The sequence below is a fragment of the Zootoca vivipara genome, chromosome 1 (genome assembly GCF_965207765.1).
Source record: "Zootoca vivipara chromosome 1, rZooViv2.hap1.1, whole genome shotgun sequence".
Lineage (NCBI taxonomy): Eukaryota > Metazoa > Chordata > Lepidosauria > Squamata > Lacertidae > Zootoca > Zootoca vivipara.
The window spans coordinates 113,887,872-113,912,601 of NC_142582.1; the positions used below are offsets into that span (position 1 = coordinate 113,887,872).

The 24,730-nt window shown below is 45.2% G+C and overlaps 1 protein-coding gene across 2 annotated transcripts; it reads left to right on the forward strand.

The window, feature by feature from the left end:
• CHGA (chromogranin A) lies at positions 1-24,730 on the forward strand. 2 transcript variants are annotated; one of them, XM_035107102.3, is made up of 9 exons: positions 1-513; positions 1,503-1,549; positions 14,534-14,627; positions 14,855-14,923; positions 16,503-16,601; positions 18,790-19,341; positions 20,458-20,912; positions 22,466-22,576; positions 24,092-24,730. In XM_035107102.3, the coding sequence occupies exons 1-9, from the start codon at positions 468-470 to the stop codon at positions 24,173-24,175; spliced, it is 1,557 nt and encodes a 518-aa protein (XP_034962993.1). In that variant the 5' UTR covers positions 1-467; the 3' UTR covers positions 24,176-24,730. The 2 variants fall into 2 exon arrangements, with proteins under 2 accessions (XP_034962993.1, XP_034963001.1); XM_035107110.3 differs by lacking the exon at positions 22,466-22,576.

Below are 24,730 nucleotides of genomic sequence, written 5' to 3' on the forward strand. Positions count from 1 at the left end.
ATAGCAGCAGCAGCACGGCTTTGACTAGGGTAGCCAGGTTCCTGCTCTAAGCGGGCAAGCTCAGAAAGTGTAGCTTAGCCGTGCGTCGGCTCTGCAATCTCTAGCCAAGGAGATCTGGGACGTACCCTTCCTGGGAGGGAGAGATGGCTTCCTCCTGACGCCGTTTCCGGAGGGGAGGGGGGGGAGACAGAAGGGAGGGGATGAGATGGGAGGGGGGAGCTATATAAATGAGGTTGCTGCTGCAGTGCCCCGTCGGGAATCATCAGCATCAGAGAAGGAAGAGGATCTAGGGAAGGGAAGGGGACGGGCTGATTAATCTGCCTCCCGGCTCAGCTCTCGCCGGATGCCAGAGTCCCCCTCCGCCTGAGTCCGCCAGCTGCTACCTCTAAAGCCCGGCCGTCAGCAATAAAGGCAGGAGAGATCTCCTCTAGCCAGTCTTCGGCGCTGCAGCCCGTTTTGCCAGCGTCATGACCCGCACAGTATTGCTTGCTGTTCTCCTCCTCGCAGCGCAAGGTAAGCCTCCGAGGCAGCGGTGGGTGGGCTGGCTCCGTCTGCTGCCCGCAGTTCCTCTGCCTTATGGAACTTGCCTGGGGGCCGCTGTCCGCAGTGGCTGTTCATTTCAGCACCAAGGACAGAGGCGCGATGAGGCGCGGTCTTTGGCTTGCTGGGGCCGTTGCCCCGTCCTGCTACGGTGGACACAAGATGGAGGAGCTGTTCCAGGAGGACGGGGAGTTGCCTTGTTTTTGGAAGAGGGGAGAGTTGGCTTGGGGGCACCACGCAGTTCTCTGAGTCAAGAGACTTCAGGGAACTCCTGCGAGAGCCTCGAGAATCTGACTTGATCCACAAGGTCATTTTAAGCCAGCAAACTTTTTGAAACCCAGTCGACCCATTTTGCAAAGCACTCGAGTTCCTTTTTGAGTCTGGTTGGTTTCCTCCCCTTATAAAAATAAAAATTCCGCCCTGCAATTTCTTTGTCTTTTTAACAAAAAACAACAACAACAAAAACGTTCCTTCCTCCTCCTTTCTCTCCCTAGCTTCCTACCCATACGCTTCCTCTTATCTGTTTGCACCCATGAACAACCTAAAGAAACCACCAACCAGCTTACTCAGACTCAGGATGCTGAAAAGAAAGATTCTGCAATCTACTTCTGAATGATTTGTTGCAGATCCACCCTCCACCCCCATCCCAGCACGCAATCATTGCTGCAGTCCACTTATCCTTCACTTTGGATGTCTGTTTAAGCAATTGTGTTCAGGAATCAACCACAGCACTTCTCTCTGTTTTTAAGCCCCACAGTGGAGCAATCTTGCAATGCTGGATTTCATACGCTGTTTTTGTGACTTATTATCCTAGCAGAATATATTTGTGCCAATCGCTCTCTCTTCCCCATCTGGCTTGCATTGGCTGAGTTTTGCATGCCATGGGCCAGCTGGCTGGAACTATTCCAGAGAACATGTAATATTAAGGTATTCTTGCCTTTCTCTCCCTTTCTCTCTTGCAGTACTTTCACTTCCAATAACAAACCCAGCGACTAAAGATGACACAAAGGTGAGTTGCAAAAACAAAATGGTAAAAATAAATAAATCAGGAATATTGTTTAAGCAGAACTATGGGGCAGTGTCCTGTCTTGTCTGTTTAAAAGGTTCCACAATATATAATAGCTTGAAATGAATAAGAAGAAGCAATTAATTGCCTCTTGTGGAGACCACTTAACATGTTACATTTTTAGGTATATATCCTAGATTCATATGTGCTTTTTTTTTTTGGTACCTAAAAACATGGAGCAAATATTGGCTGCAAATATCCTCTGGGGTAAACCCAGGCATGTTGCTGGGAAATGTAGGAAACAGTCCTTCTAAAAAGTCATTTCCTTGCCCTAGTTTCTGCTCCTTCCCACTTTTTGCATGTGATTAAAAGCAAGACAACAAAGATGTGCGTAATTTCATCACTGTTTAATAGCAGCTGTAGGTGCCCCTCTTGAGTATCTGAAAGGTTAGTGAATTAGCTTTCCAATTATATCCTGCATAAGCCCATTGTGGACTAAACTTAACTCCCTGCTGTTAAAGGGCTTAAGTGTTACTGGGTAACATACTTGAAAGTTGTCATTAAGACTGATGCACTGTCTAAAGTGAGGCAAAACCAAACCAAAACGAACATTACACAAGTGTATTATTATGCCAGGAGCTTAAGAGCTCAATATCAAGGCTCAGAAGAAGTGTGCATGCACACAAAAGCTCATACCAATGACAAACTTAGTTGGTCTCTAAGGTGCTACAAATTTTTTTGTAAAATTTTGTTTCGACTACAGCAGACCAACACGGCTACCTACCTATAACTAAGGCTCAGATAATCAGTGGGTAAGCATATATGCTGTACGAAGTAGGTTATAATTGAAATATTGTAAATCCACATTTGAAGAAATGGTTGGATGAGGATTTTGCTACAGGACTGCCAATGGGTGGCATGGAGATTATTAAGATCCCCGTGAATTCTACCCAGTACTTGTGTGGCAATATGATTATGGGAAAACAGACAGACTGGGAATTCATTAATTCCACCAATCCATTCTGTCACCTATCCATGTAGCCACATTGAGCTGTAAAGTAGTAAGGTATAAATTTGATCGGGAGAAGTATGTTACAGGAAATGAAAAAAGTACCATACTGAGGCCACTTTACCTTGTATAATATGTACCTTCCTTTATGGCCTACTGTGGTCTGGTTTATGTATCTACAGTACTGGTGGGACTGGGAGGCATCATTTGGACCTTGGGGTTAGACTGGATGCCCCTTTCATACCTTTATTTTCAAAGTCAAATGCATGCATGGGCTGTGTGTATGCACAGCCAGAGGACTGTGGGAGTGGGCATGGAAGCACATCCTCAACAGTGCAGGTGGGGAAAGGAACTGGTGTCACATTTGGTGGTCTCCCACAATGTGGATGCACAGTGCATCTCTCTACTGTATAGATCTGTGCTGGGACGGAGTATTTGTCTATTTTTCACAGCGGTATTTTACAAACCATTGATAAGTGCTCTGCCTCACCCCCTGATTTATTGCAGTTTGTCATGGGTAAAGGGGCAAGTGGTTAAGCCTAAGACTGACTTCGTACATCTTGGGACTAACACAGCAGTCATTGCTGTATCTGCTGCCTACTATCCCTATATTTATATTTATTTATATACTTCTACGCCCCTTCATCACATAGCCAAATGGTGGAGCACAAATTATTTTTAAAAATGCAGCGACTCATATTTCTAAAAGCAATTAAAAGATTCAAAGTGAATTAAGCACAGCATAAATTAATAAATTGGGGGGGGGAAGCAACGGGTACAATACAAACTGACCTCAACAAATCACACCTCTTTGCCTCCAAAAGCTTGGCAGAAGAGGTCCATCTTCATCTTCCTTCCAAAAGAGCACAACTCTTAGGCAAGACACGCCACAGTGGCAAAATCCAAAGTTTTGGAGCTGTCATTGAAAAAGTCTTCCTACAAACCCCTGCACTGTTGAGCCCTCACGGGTAGTGTTAGAAACTGAGATATGAAAGCTAGGAGCTAAATGGCACCTTGAACCTAGGTTATGGGTGCCACAATGGAGTGTCTAGGCGTGCTTTTTTAAAGACAAGAATACAAAGCTGAAAATGGATGAACTGCAGTTAAAATCTTATGTTCATTTTCACATAGTCTAGTCCTTCTCCTGCCCACCCCTCTAATATTCTTAAGAGGGTCTCTTCTCCAGTCTTCAGAGTAGCTGAAGGCAGAAAAAGGTTCTCCTTTCCTTCTGCTCTGCAGTTTTAATCTGAAATCTTAGGCACAGTACTGCTCAGAAACTGCTCACGCTAATGAAATTCCCTGTTGCAAAATGCGACTAGAACAATGGGAGTTTTGAATGCTGCTCACAGGGACACCCTAGGAGGGCTGCACTAGAGAGGTTGGTATGAGAAAAGGGATTTGCTCAGGTTTTTGGGTTCCAGGCTGTTCAGGGCTTGTGTGTGTGTGTGTGTGTGTGTGTGTGTGTGTGTGTGTGTGTGCACTCGTATATCACCTGGAAATCTGCAGTCAAAATTCTCTACTACAATGTTTCTTTATGCAACCTTTTTTTAAAAAGGCTGTCCACTTTAAATTTATCTAAATTGGCTTCCCTTGTAAGTGCTAATGGAGTTGAGCTTACATGCCTTACCTCCAATTTTTACTGAAATCTGCTTCAAGAGAGCTTTCCATTCTTGCGTGGATGGAAAAAAGCTTTTTGCCAGCTTCGCTAATTACCCGTAATCTCTCCAAAAAACACAATTACCTTTCAGCCCATGTGCTTTAAGAAATGCTGCACTGTCCCCTATCTCTGCCAGCTGGGAGATTTTGTTTGGAGCTCTCTTCATGCCCAGCGGCAGTTTTGGAGTTTTCCAAATATCTTTGGGTAGGGGGTGGATGTAATTTCACTTTTGTCTGGGGCCCCCATGCTGGCTGAAATAACTGCAATTTTGCAACATTTTCTTGAGAAAAAAGCACATCAGCACTTTCTGAGGCACCGTGCTGTACAGAATACTTGGCTGCAGCTGTTTGAGAAAACTCTAATAAGCCCACAATTTCCCTCTCCCTACTACCATCCACAAGTGCTTTTATATCTGCAATTATACGGATCTCTGTTGAAAAATCTTCCTTAAATGTTTGATGGTACCATTTGCACCGCAGCACCCCTGAGCAGTTGTCAGTGGCTTGAAATTAAAATGCTGGAACTGTAGAACTGGGTGCAAAGACTGGAATGGTGTAGAGAATAATCTAAAGGCCAAAAATATGGTTCTGTTGCTGAATATAAGGAAGTTTGGGCCCTGAGCTGTGTTTGCATGAGAAACTTCCAGGCTTGCAGTCGAGTCAGAATTATGCCCAGTGCTGTCTGTGTTGATATGACCAGGTTTCAGCATATGCATGCTGGATTGAGGACCATATGCAAACAAATCTCAGCCTCATGGAGGAAGAGCATTGTATAAATATAGGGTACAATCCAGATTAAGTTAGCTGAATTTAGTTCTCATTGATTTGGACTCAGGTTAAGCCATGACAAACTTGTCCCATTGATTTCAGGGGATACTAAGTGGCACCCACCCTGTGGAATGCCCTCCCACCAGATGTCAAAGAAAACAACTACCAGACTTTTAGAAGACATCTGAAGGCAGCCCTGTTTAGGGAAGCTTTTAATGTTTGAATACAGTAGTATTTTAGTATTTTGTTGGAAGCTGCCCAGAGTGGCTGGGGAAACCCAGTCAGATGGGCGGGGTATAAATAATAAATTTATTATTATTATTATTATTTATTATTATTATCTTGCTTGCACTGATTCAGCCTATAATAAACGAGTCAATGCTCATTTCAAGATTACCAATGCCCATGTGTCAAACAAGAATAGCAGCAATCTACAACATAAAGATATTGGGGGTCTGCAGCCATTAAGGCTACAATTTCACACATTGTTACATAGGAGTAAGCCCCGTTTAAGGATTTACTTTTGAGTGGTGCTGTTGTTGTTGTTGTTGTTGTTGTTGTTGTTGTTGTTGTTGTTGTTGTTGTTAAATTTATATACTGCCCTTCATCCAAAGATCTCAGGGCAGTTCACAAGATACAAAATACAGGATAAAAGCACAATTTAAATAGTTAAAACAAAAGCAAAGCAAAGCAAAGCAATAACCCCCCTCCATCCATAAGCTGTAAGCCTCACGAAGTTCTCTGCACACTGAGCATGCTATAAAATAAGATAAAAGAATTACTAACAGCACTGTTCCCCATTAAGCCTTTGCAGAACGGTTTGCTTCCCTCTGCAAGCCACCAAGTCAGAACTCAATTCTGCCCCGCCCCTACCCCCACCCCGACCACAGCACCTCCTGCTGACTTCGGCCATCCAGCATTGCTGACAATGTGAGAAGGTCAATGCTGTGAGCTATGAAGTTAGCCTACTTCCATAGCAAAAACTGCCAGCATCACACACATTGATTCCCTTCCCCCTCTAGGTACCCATCATATAATTCACCAATCTGCAGTGCCGGGCATACCACAGAGGAACATGAAGCAGCTGCTTTGGGCAGCAGATCTCAGAAGGAAGGGTCATTAGTCTTACACCAGCCTTATTCTATCCTTCAAATAAAACAGGGAAGGGTGCAAATTAGCTCTTCCTTTTAGCTGTGCCAGTGGCTTAAACTGTCCTGCCAATGTCCATCATTTCCCCTTAAAAATCTCTACTTTACTGTTGCTGGTTATACTTCAAAGGGACCCCACTCAGCATCTTTATATGTTATTCTAAACCTGCTATGAGTCTGCTTCTTTCTCCTGTTTGTTGGGACAACATACCTGGCTTGGATAAAATTAGGGGAAATCACTCTAATGAAATACTTGCTATAGGGAAATGTCATGCTTGACAGCCTTCCAATTGCCTCCAATTGTCCCCTGCCCACAAGACGACATGGTATTCTTATTGCCTTCCTGCCTGCTTATAGATTTATAGAACTGTAGAGTTGGAAGGGACCACATGGGCCATCTAGTCCAACCCCCTGCAATGCAGGATATTTTCACCCAACATGAGGCTCAAACCCAAGACCCTGAGATTAAGAGTATATTCCTGAGACTAATCCAGGAATATAACCCAGCTCCGTATTGTACAGCAGCGACTCTCCACGAGTCTCAGGCTTTTGCATTTATTGTTGTTTGCATTTATAGCCCAACTTTTTCCAAGTCTCAAGGTTCTTTCTCCTCCTACTCATTTAATCCCCACAACAACCCTGTGAGGTAGGTTAGGCTAAGAGGCAGTGACCGGCCCAAGGCTTCGTGGATTAATGGGGATTTGAACCCAGGCCTCTCAGGACCTAGTCTAGCACTCTAACCACTATGCCACCACTGGTATACCCAGACCTGCATAGAGAGATGCTGAAGACTGAACCTGGGAACCTGGGAAGCAGATGTTCTACCACTGAGCTATGCCCCTTCCTCCAACCCCAACTGCGTGAGTATGAGCTGTGGCCCAGGAGACCCAAATCCCAGGTCTCTTGCACTGGCCCCAGATGCCCTGGATCACCCCTCTCTTTAAAAAAGGAAAAGTGCTGCTGTTGCAGCTTGCAGAGTGTGGCCCCACCTCCTGCCAATGAAATGCTGGCGGGATCCCAGCGATCCATCATCTTGGTTTGCTCAGAAGCCCAACCTTGCATCTGTACACATCCATTAGCACGTACAAATTTGTATCGGAGCCTATGACCTGGTTCTTAAGTGTCTAACACCCTCCAGCTGGCTGCACAGACCCTAAGGTGCTTGCAGAAAGGCATACAGCAACATCCCACAAGGCAGACGGCTCATAACCAGAGAGGCATCATTTTATAGCTTTTATCTATTTCAGGGTTGAGCTCTAGCATCCACAACACGTTTCTAGGCTGAGCCCCATAGGGCCATAAAAAGGATCCTGCACAGGATATCTAGGCCAGCATCTTCTCTCCCACAGTGACCAACCAGATGCTCAAAGTAATCCCATCCTTCCCACGATACATCCAATGGGTGAACTATGAAGCAGGTCTCCCGTAGAATCCATTATTCCCTGACCCTCAAATCTCCTGCATGGCTGAAAGGTAATTCAGTCAGAGTGAAGAAAACACAGCCTTCCAAAAAAAAATTCAACCTCACTTCAACTGAAATTACCCATTCCTTTAATCAGTGCCCCTTGTAGAGTCACCAACACCCTAAATGCCGAGTTATTGTCCATTAAGACCTCCAGATGCTATTTCCTCCCAGCCCACAATTAGACTGGGCTTTCTCAGTGGTGGCCCCTCGACCGTGAAATAAAATCCCCGGTTGGGCTTAGCAGGCTCATGGATGGTTTTCCTTTATGCAAAGGCTGAAACCTTTCTGTTTTTCCATTCTTTTAACAGTTAACGCTGCTCATTTTTCTTCCTTTGCTTGCTTATGCTTGCTATGACTAAGTGCTGAGGGGTGTATGCCATTTCAATATTTTTAATTAGCTCTGTTATTGTTTTGTTCCTTATATAAAACCTCAGGCGCTTGCAGAAAGGCCAGTGATAAATGTGAATAAATAAAGCACTGCTATGAAAACACATCTTTCAAACACCCATTTCTTGAAATGTGTGCATAATGCTCACATACCTGCCCATATACGAACACAAATGCATTATCTTTTGTGTGTCTGTGAACATTTTTATAGCACTAACATTAAGGGGGAAATTGCAGGGTGGTGAACAGCATGAAACCAACAATAAAATGCAATTGATAAAATAAGTATAAAATGCATCACAAATCAGTAGATCAGTGTTTTTTTCCCTCGCCCGTGGCTTTATGTGCAGTTGTGCTGTGTGTTGTCCTAATGTGTCGTTAGCAAATAAAGGCTTGTCAGACTCCCAGCTAGAGCAGTCAAGGACCTCTGGTCTTCTCACAGTGACAAAAGATAATGCAGATGTAGCTCATCATACCTGTTCCTTTCCTGTTCTTGTTGGACACCTCACCCCAAGCTGCTGCAATTGATCCAGATATTCCCCACATCTAGCAGGGGTGGGACTAATGTGTCAGAAATCCTCTCTCCACAGCACATTGGATCCAGGCAAAGTCACACTTGAATCCCACTGAAATCAATTGGGCTTACGTGAATAATGACTTACTCAAATCACATTGATTTCAGTGGGACTAATTTGGTCTAGATCCAATTGTGGGAGCCCCTCTGCACAGCTGTCTTGCCTTTAGCAACTGATTGGGCAGCAGTAGGGCAACCTCTGTCTCTCCAGATGTTTTTGGACTTCCATCAGCCTTAGCTAGCATGACCAAAGATCAGGGATGATGGGACTTGTGGTCTAACAACATCTGAAGGACCAGAGGTTCCCCCATCACTGTGGGAGGAGGGGGAGCCTTGAGAGCTGGAATTGACTCAGAGACCAACAGTTGCTAACCCAAAGTGCATAGCAATTGGTCACATAGCAGATTTCCAAAATGGTGCCCCAAATTAGAATATTTGCATGCACGATTGACATTCTTCCCCAGAACTAGAGCAAGTCTTCCACCAGGCAAGTTGCTATGGGCCCTGAAACTATGTTTTCTCCAACATTGAGGCTGTTGTGCTCTTTAACCTGGAAGAAGGGGGTTATATATATATATGACTGTGTCAGACCAACACGGCTACCTACCTGTAATAAATAAATTAGTTAGTCTTTAAAAACTCTGAAGAATATAAAATAAAAGCATGGGTCTTTAGGAAGAACTACTAGAATAATATGATATTCAGTGCCATGTGAATGTGCAAAACAAGAATGAAGAACATATTTGTTATGTGTCCCCCTTTATTGATACTGGGATAGCTCAGTTGGTAGAGCATGAAGCTCTTAATCTTAGGGTTGTGGATTCGAGCCCCAGGTTGAGCAAAAGATTATTGTGTTAAGGGGGTAGGACTAGATGATCCTAGTGGGTCCTTCCAAATCTACAATTCTGTTTCTATGATCATGCTCTCGGTTACCTTTATCAGGCAACCTGCCTGTTGTGCAGTAAGACTACAGAATTAGTACCCAACAGATCAGTGAAACTTCCCTTTTTGGCTTCAGGAAGAAGTATAAGGCACACACCTTTTCTTTTTCTTTGCTAATGGCTTTGGAGAACAATGGTGCTGCCATTAATCTTTCTGCTGCTGCTTGAAATTGCTTAAGTGGTGTTTTTTTTTAATGAACTGTGATTTTATTTTTATTTTTTACAAATATATTTTAATGGCTTTTTAAAAAGCCACCTTGAGCAAATGATGTAATGAAGTGCACATTATTTATCAATGAATAAAACACCCACACTGCATGGGGGCAGTTGGCAGTACTGCAACTGGGAGGAGGAGGCAGGTCTAAGGTTTGGAAGAGGATGGGGACCAAAGTGGTCTCTTTCTCCTTATCTAATTCTCCTGGTTTGGGAGCAGCTCAGGGGTCAGAGCCGGCTTTGGATCCTTTGGATCCACGTCTTCCCCTGGCCCTTCCCACTACGAGATGCATCCTCTTGAGTACCTTCCCAGGGAGCCATAGGATTGCAGGGTGTCACAGCGCTAGCAGGCCCCAAATGCCCAGATTGCAGAATTAACTCTTCATTGTCAAAAACACACTTACAAGTTAGGGAAAGGCAGGTCCATTAGTCCAGTGTTTCTCAACCTTTTTTGGGCCACGGCACACTTGTTCCATGAAAAAAATCACGAGGCACACCAACTCTGTGCCGCCCTCCCCTTTTCGGGGAGAAAACTGGGCCTGGGGTTCAATAGTACTGTAATCAATAATGATTGTGGTGGTGGCGATGCAATCGGATCGTCCCTGTGACGGGTAGGGGGCTGAAGGCTCTTACGCCCCCCTCCTTTTGAAGCGAATAATATTGGGGAGGGGGTCAACACCCCCAGCACCTCACACCGCCTGCCCCCCTCGTCGATACCTATTATTCCTATTACCATGAATTTATTCGTCACCCGCCCCTCACCCTAAGGACCCAGGGCAGGGGTGGGAGGGGGCACTTACCGCCCGCAGGAGGAGGCGGTTGAGGAGGAGGAGGAGGGGGAGGAGGAGGCCTGCCGGGCCCCTCCGGTGGTCTCGAATAGAAGCGCACCGCCGTCGCTGCGCCTCACAGGCGCTCCCCCCGTGGCGGCGGCAGGCCTCGCCGCTTGCTGCTGCTGCCCCCGCCTTCCCTTCCTCCTCAGAGGGGGCTTAAGCCCGGGACGAGAATGGTTAATGGCGGCGGCTGAGGGAGGAGGGCCGCTCGGCCGCCTCGGCAAAAAAAAAAAGCCGTTTGAAAATGGCGGTGGGAGCCGCGCCGGCCAATCAGTGCCGCCAACGGCCGGTTGCTAGGAGACGGCGCGGGGTGCGAGTGGGGAAGAGGCCTAGCTGCCAGGCCTGAGGTCTTCTTCGCTTTGGGGATTGCCCTTCTCCCCAAATCGCCCTTCTCATCGGCGCACTCGCGGCACACCAGCCAGCGTCTCGCAGCACACTAGTGTGCTGCGGAACAGCGGTTGAGAAACGCTGCATTAGTCCTACGTCTCTCAGCTACTAGGTATGGCCCCGATGAGGCAGTTGCCGCAACAGAGAGGCCCCTGGCCTTGGCTTAAGTATGTCCCTGATCTGAGCTCCACGTAAGCAAGTGAAGACTCTGCCTGCATGGAACCTTCTGCTCCTCCCTCTTCAGTCCTCTTCTCGTTCTGGGAGACAGTGAAGCAAGAGAGGTGGGAGCAGAAGGAGGAAGTATGGAAGCCCTGGGCCTGACCTCTCCCTCCCTCCTTCCACCTGTTCTTCACTTTCCAATCCTGCAGCTTCTCCTGCCTCTGACTCTCAACTCCTGGCTGCTACAGGCTCTCCCAGATCATTGATCCCTTCTTCAGAAGGATACACAAAACAATATAAAGAAATAAAACAGCACCCAAAGCAATAAAGGCAAATGCCAGTAAGATCCAATAAAACAAGGGATCAGAAGGTCGGCGGTTCGAATCCCTGCAACGTTGCTCGGTCCCAGCTCCTGCCAACCTAGCAGTTCGAAAGCATGTCAAAGTGCAAGTAGATAAATAGGTACTGCTCCAAGCAGGAAGGTAAAAGGCATTTCCGTGTGCTGCTCTGATTCTCCAGAAGCGACTTAGTCATCCAAGCCACATGACCTGGAAGCTGTACGCCGGCTCCCTTGGCCAATAACGCGAGATGAGCGTCGCAACCCCAGAGTCGGTCACGACTGGACCTAATGGTCAGGGGTCTCTTTACCTTTTATCCAATAAAACAGGGATGGGGAACTTGTGGTCCTCCAGATTTTTGGGGGGCTCCAACTCTCATTGCCCCTGACTATTGACTATGCTGCCTGGGGCTCATCAATGTTGAAGTCAAACAACAATTTCTTTTATTAATGGGTTGTTTTAAAAGAGGTGCAGGTGGATTAGAAAGATGGGTATCTCTGTGTGTGTGTGCGTGTGTGTGCGTGCGTGTGCATGCATGGGTTTTTTAACACACACACACACACACACACATATATATATATATATATATATATATATATATATATATATATATGAGCACTAGGTTTGAAAGCTGGAAGACCGTGGGAGCAATGTGGTTATATTTCCAATTTCTTTTTATGTCAATATGGGGAAAGCAATTTTCTATGGGGATGATAGGTTAGTCACTTACAAACCACAAACATTTGGACCAGGCTTGGCGAAGGGAAGTTATTGGCAACTGGGACTCAATTGCCCACACATTTTTAATTTAAAGGGCAGCTGTGATTGTCCAGTTTTGTGTTGCAGCAGCTTGTGGGAGGTTTAAATTTGGAACACCCTGCTGTTGACGAGTCTTTAAAAGTGTTCTGCTTCTAGAAAAGAATGTTGCTTTGCAATAACTTTAAAGGAACACCAGTACCACAAACACACCCTGCCGTTTATATGAGAGTCAATGTGGATTATTGCTTACCGTATGATTAGGAATGCAATCCTATGCCAATATACTTGGGAGTAAGTGCCATTGAGCTCAATGGGGGCTTTTCTCAAGTAAATCTGTATAGGCTTGCAGCCTAATTGAGAAGTGCTCCTCTGCATAGAATTAAAAAACAGGGCTTAAATACTGCAGTGCTATTAATCCCTCCTGTGCATGACTGATAAATTGTGATATGAGCACATGGTTTTCAACTTCGGTTTGGAAAGTGTGGTGCTCAGCAAGGACAGGATAAAGTGTTCAGGGCTTTTAACCAATCTCCCCCAACCTGGTGCCCATGGGCAATTTTGGACTGCCATCAGTGTGACCCTTTTGCATTGAAAGGCAGAGTACAATGTTGACATTTATTGCTTTATTATTATTATTAAGGCTCGGTTATCTTGTTAAGTGATGCTAGCAGCAGCTTAGACTGCTACTAACGGGCTGGATCCAAAGCAGTGGTATGTAAGCATTCTGTCAGCTCAAGGATTTCCCCTACATTAGGTTATCCATGCCTTTCTCACCCTGCATGTGCCCATGGCGAATGAAGAAGAAAATGGAAATTGCAATGTTGACAGGCCCAGATTAAGCAACTGGAGTCCCTCAGGCTATGTAAACTTGGGGGGCCTAAACATAATAGCATCTAATCACAAGAAACAAAACTTAGTTCTCTTCTTTACTATTACTAAGCAACTGGATCTAGATCACGAGTAGGCAGGCAACCTAAGGCCCACGGGCCACAAGCAGCCCACGGGGGTCATTTAACCAGCCCACAAGCTGCTCGGTGAGTCCCCACGTGCTGCGCTAAACTGACGCAGCGCGAGGACTTGCTTCCACAGCACCGGAAATCTTGCTTACGCAGACGCCGGAAATAGTGAGCGCATGCGCTCAGGCTCACACACGATCCGGCCCATGGGGGGAATCTCTGCTGGAGTGAACCAGCCCAGGTGAGGTAAACATTGCTGACCCCTGGTCTAGATAGTAAAATCTGCCTGCTTAATTTTTATTTTTTGGCAAGAGGCTAAGGGCTTGCTCATTTATCAGGCCCTGGGCTGCAGCCTGCTCAGCCTGTACATAAGTCTGGGACTGTATCTTGGTGCACAGCCACCCACAACATCATTTTGCAGGCATGGGTACACCCATCCATTCCATTGCTGAGACCGGCTCCATCTGGTTTCAAATGGACACACTGGCAGGGGGTGGGCGTGGGAGAGAGGGTGCATGGGTGTCATGCAGAGCCTATAGGCACAGAGCTTTGATTTTCAGAATGAAACTAGTTTGTGGGGGAAATGTTTTTCAGGGACACAAAATGTGATTTAGGTCCAGATTGTATATGGACTAGGTAGAAGAAACAAGATCTCAGAAAAGAGTGGCAGCTTAAGTTGACATAACATGCGCAGCCTGCAGACTTAACATATAGAATAAGAGAACAAGAAGAACATACATTTAGAGAAGATTGGAAAACCTTTATTGAATATATGGGAACTGTGTACAGTTGAAAACGCTGGCAGCATTAAGATAAATTCAACAGTGTAAATAACTTATGATGGATGTAATAATGGAATAATGAATGGTATTGTTTATGTAAAATATGCAGGGATTTGTGATATGTAAAATGAAAGAGAAGAAGGGAAGTCACTGATATCTTAAGGATGTCAAAATGTGTATTTTAAATTGTAAAACAGAAAATTTAATAACAGTTATATAAAAAAAGAAAAGAAACAAGATCTCAGCATGTGTTGACTGTAGAATATAATGTCATGTATATGTAGCCAGACTAAATGTGGAACCATACACATTTCACTGTTCCATATACCTGCAGCCCTACAGATGTTGTTGAACTACAGTTCCCATCATCCCTGACCATTGGCCATGCTGCATGGGGCTGATGAGAGCTGGAGTCCAGAGGGGCATCACAGGGTCCCTGTGCATAGTTGGAGTGTTGCATTAGTGCTGGGGAGACCTGGGTTCATATCCCCACTCAGCCATGAACCTCTCTGTCAGGATGAAATGGGGGGGGAGGGAAGGAGAACCGCGTCCAGAGTGTCCTGAGTTCATTGGCAGAAGGATGGGATGTAAACCAATATATTTGTGTTTTCCCAGGTGATGAACTGCATCGTCGAGGTCATTTCTGACATAGTGTCAAAGCCAAATCCACTCCCAATCAGCCAGGAATGCCTAGAAACTCTTCAAGGAGGTACAGCGCCATTTTCTCCCTTACTAATGAAAAGTCCAATGTGTTAATATTATAAAATTAAATTGTGTGTTCTTTTTTAATGGGCTGCCATAATGGATTTTTTAAAAAAACAAAACCCCAAAAAGATAACCTCAACCAGCCCATGTGCTAATGGAGCTATGATGAGTATGCCAGCTCACCTTGACTTTGACAGGTTTCCCTGACAAGCTTCTTCTTCCTTTTTGCAGATGAAAGAATCCTTTCCATTCTTCGCCATCAAAACTTACTAAAAGAACTTCAGGAGATTGCAGTCCAAGGTACAGTTTAGCTGGAATCATGGGGAGGGCCCAGTCTTTCACTTAAGAGGCATGCACAGCTTCTTGTATTTTCCCCAAATGGAAAATTAAGAAAAAGCGAGAGAGTAAATTATGCAGAATAAGGCAGTTGCATTATCTATTCATATTGCAGCATTTCATGTTATTTGACATAGGGTTTATATTGCCCTGGGGTTAGGGCTATTGGTCAGTTTTGTGTGAGGAGTACACACTGTTCTGTCTACAGACAGCCTTTGCAAAAAACGGCTATGCTCCCAATAGCCTAAAAAAGCTTTCAGCTAGCTGTTCTGCAGAAGGCACCTTTCAGCCCAGTGAAAGCCTGTTGCGTTTGTGTTGTGCTCAGGTGTTGTGTTGTGCCCAAGTCCATCTTGCAAGCTTACCATAAGAATCTGAATGGCAACTGAAAGACATCAAAGAAGCGTTTCAGTTAAACGCATTGCAAGCTTTGTATGAGAAACGGGTTAGCAAAAACGGAACCCCACAGCGCCATCTGGTGTCACAGTGTTAGAATGCATAAACAACGTACAAAGCACTTTTTCAATGCCAATGTAGCTGAGACCTGAGATGCTGGACTAGATGGGCCATTGGGCTGAGCCAGGAAGCTCTTCTTATGTTATAATATATGCAAAGCGGGTGGTGCTGTGGTCTAAACCACTGAGCCTCTTGGACTTGCCAATCAGAAGGTCGGCGGTTTGAATCCCTGCAACGGAGTGAGCTCCCGTTGCTCTGTCTCAGCTTCTGCCAACCTAGCAGTTCGAAAGAACGCCAGTGCAAGTAGATGAATAGGTACCGCTCCGGTGGGAAGGATAACGGCGCTTCCATGTGCTCTGGCTTACGCCACAGTGTTCCATTGCACCATAAATGGCTTAGTCATACTGGCCACATGACCCAGAAAGCTGTCTGTGGTCAAACACCAGCTCCCTCGGCCTGAAAGTGAGATGAGCGCCACAACCCCATAGTCACCTTTGTCTCTAGACTTAACTGTCCAGGGGTCCTTTACCTTTTTACCTTTACACACACACACACACACACACACACACACACACACACACACACTAGCTGCCATGGGTGGGAGCATCACAGCCCCAATGGAAGTCTGTTCCCCAACCCACTGCTATTTGAAGCTGCTATTGCTATTTGCCTCCTGGTGCAAATAGCAGCTTCAGAGCCATGCTGTGTGTGTGACTGCTAGGAGGGGAATGGTTAAATCTCCCTCCCAATCCACCTCACCCACCATGGCTGCTATTTTGAAAGGGGGGGGAAGATGCCCACTGGCTAACCAAAAGATTCCTAAGGCAGGGAGCTGGACTAGATGACCCTCAGAATCCCTTCCAATGCTACAGTTCTATGATTAACGTAACATGCATTTTGTTCCAGGCGGGGAGGGGAAATGCTTTTAGACAACAGGTTTTTCCCGTGCCCTTGTTGCGAGGAGAATGAACACACTTGAAATAGTTTGTATTTTAAAAGAGGATAGATGCCAAGCGTTGATTTCCTTGTCTCTCTCTTTCCTGTCCCCATCTCCCCTTCATCAAAACTTCTGTGTGCGGAATAAAAACAGGAGCAAGCGAAAGGACAGAGCAGCAGAAGAAAAGCAGCGGCTTTGAAGATGAGCTTTCTGAGGTCCTTGAAAGCCAAAGCAACAGGAACACGGAAAGAGGTCAGGGACGCGAGTGATGCTGTGGTCTAAACCACTGAGCCTCTTGGGCTTGCTGATCGGAAGGTTGATGGTTCAAATCCCTGTGACGGGGTGAGCTCCCGTTGTTCCGTCCCAGCTCCTGCCAACCTAGCAGTTCAAAAGCATGTCAGTGCAAGCAGATAAATAGGTACCGCTGTGGCGTTTCCGTGACTCTGGTTTCCATCACGGTGTCCTGCTGTGCCAGAAGCGGTTTAGTCCTGCTGGCCACATGACCTGGAAAGCTGTCTGTGGACAAACACCTGAAACACTTGGCCTGAAAGCGAGATGAGCGCCACAACCCCATAGTCGGCTTTGACTGGACTTAACCGTCCAGGGGTCCTTTACCTTTTACCTTACCAGCTTAACCCACACATAAGTCAGTGCAAGCCACGTAAATTGTGGAGGTCGTTTCAAAGGACCTTGGTGTGCACACTTCTGCAAAACATGCCATCTCCTCATTCCCACAGTTGAATAGAGGTTAAATAAGTACATGTTCTCTAGGGTTACAATCTGGATATTGGAGGGGATGCCAGGAAACAGGGAATTATGTTCACATGTGGTGGGGTGTAAATATGTACATTGGGGGTGGGGCAAAGGGTGTTTAAGGAGATAACAGAAATCACTGGGTTAAAGCTGACTGAAAGTCCAGAGGTAGCATTATTATCAATTTACGATGAGGATGGAAGGTTTGCAGGCTGGGAAGGACTTGCTCACAAATTTATTGACAGCTGCACGAATTATTATACCTAGGAAGTGGAAGGGGCAGAGAGAATATAAAATAGAAGAACGGTATAAAGAGGTGCGGGATATAAATATGAATGATGAATTAACTTGTACCATTAAGGAAAGATGGGGGATATGCAGGAGAAATGATTTTGAGGAGATATGGAGGGTGTTTGTAGAATTTGTACTGTTAAAAGGGAAAGGGATCAAACCATCGCAAGAGGTGTTGAAATTTTGGGAGGTTGGATAGTTACAATGGAATGGTCTCAGTGGTGAGGTGCTTTATTCTTATTTATTTATATTATTACTTTGCCAAAATAATAATAATTAATCAATCAAAAAAAATCTGGGCCCCGTACTCATGATGTGGCAATCAGTTAATTTTACCTTTGCACAATCGGCTATTTTCTACACCCATCCACTCACACTCTCCTCTCTATCTTCTGTCCATGCAAGCGAGAGTCATTCATAGCTGCCAAGTTATCCCTTTTTTTAAGGGAAATTCCCTTATGCTGAATAGGCTTCCTCGCGAGAAAAGGGAAAACTTGGCAGCTATGGAGTCATTATCAGAGTCTGATGACAGATTCCAGCCAGGCAAAAATACTCAGGGTGTGATGCAATGAGGGTTGTGGCCTGGGGAGAACTCAAAGGGCCAATTAGAGAGACTTGGGTGGCCACGTTTGGCCCCTGTGTTTGAGGTTCCCCACCACTACACACCTGCTGCCCAGCAATGTTTCTTGGAAGAACTTAGCAGACTCTTTCAGAATCCCTAACAAAAACCATTCCAGCCTGGGAAACAGGATACTGTCAAGGTTTGTTTTGTTCAAAGGAAATTGCATAACAAGGTAGATCAGGAGACTTCCCAGGAGTTGGTGAGGATTATGAAGCCTGAATAGAATGCTAGGGTTAAAGGTTATTATATAATTGTTATTGTTAATGCAAAAAGGCAAGATGAATGAGTTGTATCAGAGGAGATACAATTTAAAATTATGATCAATGATTTATATGCATAGATAAAGGAAGAATAACTCTACTTGAACAACTTTGAAAATGTTAAAGTTAAACAAAAGTCTAAGCAGGAACTGCATGACAACCAATGGAAACTGAGAAAGGATGGAAAAGTAATAAAAATTAGGGGAAAGTATCTTATTGCGAGCAGCAAAGGAGAGAAAATAAACATATGGAAAAGGGGTGGGAAGTCAACTTTTAAATTTGTTTTAAATTTGAACTCATTTGTTGTTAATTTGTTAATCAATTAAAATTAATTGGCAAAAAACCAACACACTGTTCCACATTTTGGGGAAAGACCCTTTGCCCCAGTAAAGTAAGTGCAACTGCTTGGCTCACCTGAAACATTCAAGGGTTTGGTTATGAACTGGGGCTGGTTTCTACTGTGCATTTCTAGCACAGCCCATTTCCTGCTTAACTTTATCATTTCACCTGTCAGATCTGTCCGAGGGGACCCCTGACGAGGAGCCCACGGCCTCCTTTGCAGAGCTGGAGGCAGAGAGAAGTCAGAAGAACAGTGAAAGGGATGTTTCAAAGGAAGAGGAGAGGAACAGCGTAGAAGAAAGGGAGACAAGGGCTAGAGATGTTGACCCTGAAGAGCAAAAGGAGAATGCAGCGGGATTTGATGGCAATGAGGTTGGTGAGACGGAAGGACTGCCCTGGGACAACACAGTAGACAATCACATCCATGATGATGCCCAAGATGATGAGGCCCCTCAGCAGAGACGCCAAGAGGGTGAAGAAGATGAAGAGAGAAAGGAAGACGATGAGGTGGTGGGGGAGGAGGGGGAGGAAAAGGGGCACATTTCCAAAAACAGCCAGGAGGAAAGTGAAGAGGAAGGAGAGGACAGTGTCAGAGACCAGGCTGAGGAGGAGGAGGAGGAAGAGGAAGAGAAGGATGGGGAAGAAGAGGAAGAAGAAGAAGAAAGAGATGCCTCTGAAGAGGAACGTCCGACCAGCTCAGAGGACAAGGATGATCAAAGGGAAGATGGTATGTTTATCAGCTTAAGCCCACGTCCCCTCATTTGACTTACTATCTGATGTTGCAGTCAACATCACCACTCTGAGCTTCAATACTTGGGTGATCTATTTTACTGATGGGCAGTATCCAAGTTAACTTGTTTCATTAGGGCAAGGATTTCTGCTCATGCCATGGGACCTCCCCCATCTCCCTCTCTCCATGCTCCCTAAATCTATCTTGGGGTTTTTCCCCAACCCCCCAGAGTAGATCTGGGGAGAGTGTGGAGAGAGGCGTCTGTAATCCGAAGCGTCTGTAACCTGAGGTACCACTGTAAATCTTTCAACCCAAAAACTCAAGTAATGGAGGAGATTTGAATGGAATAGCTGGGCTGTTTGTGCTCTCTGCTCTAGGTCTATATCTGCTCTCGACCCATTCCTTTCAGGCATGTAAAACAGGGCAGAGCGGCCGCCGAGACCACATAACACCAGTCTTGAAAGATCTACATTGGCTCCCAGTACGTTTCTGAACACAATTCAAAGTGTTGGCGCTGGCCTTGGTCCAGTATACCTGAAGGAGCATCTCCACCTCCATTGTCCTGCCTGTACACTAAGGTCCAGTGCCGAGGGCCTTCTGGTGGTTCCCTCGCTGCGAGAAGCCAAGTTACAGGGAACCAGGCAGAGGGCCTTCTCAGTAGTGGCACCCGCCCTGTGTAATGCCCTCTCACCAGATGTCAAAGAGAAAAACAACTACCAGACTTTTAGGAGACATCTGAAGGCAGCCCTGTTTAGGGAAGCTTTTAATGTTTAATAGATTATTGTATTTTAATGTTCTGTTGGAAGCCGCCCAGTGTGGCTGGGGAAATCCAGCCAGATGGGTGGGGTATAATATATTATTATTATTATTATTATTATTATTATTATTATTATTATTATTCCTGCCCTAAGGTGTGTTGGTTGCTAGACATGGAAATGAAGGAGATGAAGGCCAACAGACAACCTTCAGAAAGGTGTTTAGGGAGGCTGCATGATCAGTATAGTCACCATGGCCAGTAGGCGTCTATTGCTTTGTTCTCCTATAAACGACCTGCATTTTATTTAGCCAAAGCAAACCATTAAACTACGTTCATTTTGCTCAATTTCCTTTTAGATAACCAAGATGCTAAAGAGTTTGATCGGGATGGACAGCCTTCAGAAGAAGAAGAGAAATTCCGTAGTACAAAGGGAGGAAGGCATCACACGTCTCGAGATGAAACAATGCAGGAAGAGGACACCTCCCGCGCCAGGGATGCTGAAAGTGAGGAAGTGGAAGAGGACCCCCCTAAAGGTTTAGAAGATGCCAAAAGATGGAACAAAATGGATGAGCTGGCCAAACAACTGAGCACTACGAAGAGGGCCGAGGAAAGTGAAAGCAGCGAAGACCCAGACAGGTCCATGAAACTGGCTCTCAGATCCCGCAAGCAGGACTTCCGTACCTCTGAAGAGGACATGAGGAGAGCGCAGAAGCATCATTCCAAAGAGGAGAGCAGCGAAGGAGCCTTCCCACTTGCCGCTCTGCCCGAGGAAAAGAAGGATGAAGAAGGAAGCGCTAACAGGAGAACAGAGGTAAGACTCCCCTATCTGCAATGACCAGTCTGAGAATGGGGCTGCATACACACCAAGCGACTGAAGCACATGGTTTGCCCCAAAGAATCCCGGGAAGTTCATTTAAGGGTGCTGGAAATTGTAACTCGGGGGGGGGGGAGTAAACTACAGTTCCTAGGATTTTTGTGTATATGCCGCCTGGGTGTGTTGAGTTCTAGAAGAGGATGGAGTGAGTTTTCTGGCAGAGGAAATTGCTTCTTGCAATAGCTGTTTTGTCACACACTCCAGGGGCAGTGCTACTTGAGCCTGGGCTTCCTTTGGAGAAGACACTTTCTGGGAGACTCATGGCAGCTCTTACTTTATTTACAAATATTCATATGCATTTATACCTAGGGCTTTTAGGGCCTATGAGCTACCCTGGAGGGCGGCCAGGGTAAAATCGTTCTGTCATAAAGTACAGATGATAGATAGATAGATGATAGATAGATGAAACATAAAAAAGTGCAGCAACAGAAGCAATACTTCACCTTTGCAGTAGATACTTAGCAGGCAAAAAAAGCCTGCCAGAGCAAGAACATAAGGGCCTGCTGGATTAGGCCAAAGGCTTATTTAGTTCTCAAAATGGCCAACCAGTTGCCTATGGAAAACCAACAAACAGGACCTGAAGCACATGTGATTCCCAGCAGCTGGTACTGAGAGGCACATTGCCCTGACCCTGGAGGTGCCTTCCTCAAACTCCCTGTTTCCCAAACCATCTCCCTTTGGTCAGAACTGCATCCCTAGTAGAAGTGGGGGCCTGTCCTCCTGTACCTTCAGCAGTACAGAATTAAGATTTCTGAAAGTGCAACACTGATCAATTGATTTTAAGCATCTTTACCCTGCTTTTCAGCCAGAGTAGCTTACAAATGCCAACAATGAGACACTTAAGACAGTCCCTGCATTCAGGTTTACAACCAAAAAGGCATGACTCCAAAGGAAAGGGAGGATGGGAACACTTGTTAGATAATTCTTGCAATGACCGGCTTTCAATGACCAAATCTTTGAAAAGGGATCGAGGAGAGGAGGACCCAAAATTTGCTGGTCTCTTAGCTAAGCCCGTGCAAAAGCCCCACGAGCCCCTTTCCCCCTCTACTGTAGCCTGATTGAGTGGCAGGAAGGAGCCTCAGCTGGCGTATCTCATCCTTGCATGGCAAAATCCCTTCTGCAAAGAAGGTACCTGAGCTCCCTTTGCGGCTGATAACTGGGATCCCTAATAGCCAGCAGAAACAGGCCGACTTACTTGGCCACCAAACTAAGAGGCTATTCCCTTTCTTCCATCTACAGCAGCTGTGGGGAATCTTTGGCGCCCCTCCCCAGATGTTGCCAGATGGCAACACCCATCACTCCATGTTTGCTGTGTCTGATGTGAGTTGTTGTTCAGCAACATCTGGAAGGTTCAAGGTTCTCCATGACTGATCTGCAGCTCCACACTGCCTTGTTGTTCGGGGTTTCAGTTTGTTCCTTTCGAGTGCATGCACACACACACACACACACACACACACACACACACACACACAAAATCACTGTGTTTTCAGGGAATTGCCAAGACACTGATGAGACGCCAGGGAGGCCACCAGAAAACCATGACGACGGTTGCTCAGGTGCCAGTAGCAGAGCAAAAGCCCTCATCGCCAGCTCAGCAAAAAGTAAGGGAGAGGGGGGTGGGGAGAACAGCATACCTGCCCATGTTCATTAGGAGGAGAAAGAAATGTGATACCAGTGAGATTGTTCAAACACATAAGAGAAACATGCACAGATACATTAACACCAGTTACCTGGCTTGCAACTCACGGCAAAACATTTTGCAACCTTTGATCGTTTTCAGCGATCTCTCCTGTTTTACGATCAGCTGAGACCACGCGGCACACATCTCTTTGTTAGGGTGAACTTCTCAGCCACCTTAGGGGTGCAAGTGGTGTCGTGAGATACTGCGGGCGACCTTGGTGTCAAAATACACATTGCGCTTAAGGCACAGCATGTGACGACGGCTGCTTTCTCTCAAGGCGTTTGGATTTTCATCAGGACCGCAGGACATTTGGAAGGGAGACTTAGTAGAGATGGAGAAATTTGGCGCAGTTCACCTTACACAGCTAACTTTTTGAAATCCACACTTCTTTGAATGTTCTTGCAAAAGAACAGAAAATGGCCATTTTGTTCCACAAACAAAGTGTCTCCTGTGATGCTACAAAGTCTTCCCTTCGGTTATATTAACTGGCTGCTCTCCAGGAGATTCTAAGCACTTTCGTTAAATGGGCAGGGTTGAGTTCCTCAGCAGCTAACATATATTTCCAGCCAACTCACTGATACTATACAGAGACACATGACAGCCCTTTAGGGCTTTGTTTTTTAAATAATACCATTGCTGTTGTTCAGGGATGGGGAACTTGTGATCCTCCAATGCTGTTGGATAACAATTCCCATCATCCTTGACTATTGGCCATGCTGATTGGGAATATTGGGAGGTGGAGTCCAATAACATCTGGAGGGTTGCAAGTTCCCCATTCTTGTTATATCAAGTGCTAATATGCAGGCACAGTAGCTCATTGGATCAGGCAGGATAAAGATCCTACATAGGCGAGAATGGCATGCACTATTGGTTCTGCTGATGGCTGACTCCAGGTTTAATTTAATGCTGAATATATCAAAGAGCAGGGCCTTCAGTTCGTCGTCATCCCCATTTAAAATATTTTTAAATTTTAAATATTTAAATTAATGTATTAATTTGTTATAATAAATTATAGTACAGTACATCAAATATTTAATAATTAAGTTAAAATGTTTAATTAAATTAAAACTAAAATAGTCACAAAATGGTTTATAAAAATGATACAGACTTAGTACAGTAAAACCAAGCAAACTACTTGTGCAATAAAAAGGTAAAGGGACCCCAGACCATTAAGTCCAGTCGCAGACGACTCTAGGGTTGCGGCGCTCATCTCGCGTTATTGGCCGAGGGAGCTGGCGTACAGCTTCCAGGTCATGTGGAATCCAGCAAAAACAAAGGTAGTCCATTGCAAAAGACATTCTTTTCTTTTCCTTTCAAAGTCTTTAGAGCCACTCTAAAAGCAGGTAGTTTTCTCTGCAGAGTTTCACAGCTGTGGAGCCATCTTTTCCAGCCCTGAAATAACCCTTGGTGTCCCCACCCCCCTTTTCTTTTATAGGACCAAGAACTGGAGAGTTTGGCAGCGATAGAAGCGGAGCTGGAGAAAGTGGCCCACAAACTGCATGCCCTGCGAAGGGGTTGACACTTTTTATAACACACGACGCAAGCAAGAAGCCAGAAATTTTAACTCACCCTTTAAACACTGCAATTTAATGTCTCTGTGTGTGGTTTTGTTTTTTAAAAAGATGAAAGTAATAATAACGGAGAAAGTGCATTTTGCATAGGAAGCCAATTATCACTAGAAAAACAACATCGATTTCTCTCTGTATGGTAGTAATGCTTTCCATTCACATTTGCTTGTTGTTTGATTTCATGCTCGCTCTACTGGCTTGTAACTTTTGAATTACAGAATCACAAGCAGTATGGCTTACTCATGTATCTTCTGTTGATTAAAAGGGATCGTTTTGTCATTTCCCACCTTATTTTTTCCCTTTTCCTTTTTGTCCATTTCTTTTCTTTTTTTAAAGAAAAAGCCATGACAGCTTTCTAGAATGTTTAACTTGTACCATTAGGTTGTACTGGATAAAAGAACTTGCAATAACTTGTTAATCTTTTGATTCAAAGATGAGAATTCTGACTGTAATATATTCTATATAAAAATTAAGGACGAAAATAAACACACAACGTTGGGCTCCTT

What these genes read in the sequence shown, in the direction of transcription:
- CHGA (XM_035107102.3), top strand. Translation starts at nt 468, where the DNA reads ATGACCCGCACAGTATTGCTTGCTGTTCTCCTCCTCGCAGCGCAAG. An exon ending in GGATGATCAAAGGGAAGATG is followed by an intron (nt 19,342 to 20,457) that starts GTATGTTTATCA and finishes ATTTCCTTTTAG; the next exon opens with ATAACCAAGATGCTAAAGAG. An exon ending in GCGCTAACAGGAGAACAGAG is followed by an intron (nt 20,913 to 22,465) that starts GTAAGACTCCCC and finishes CTGTGTTTTCAG; the next exon opens with GGAATTGCCAAGACACTGAT.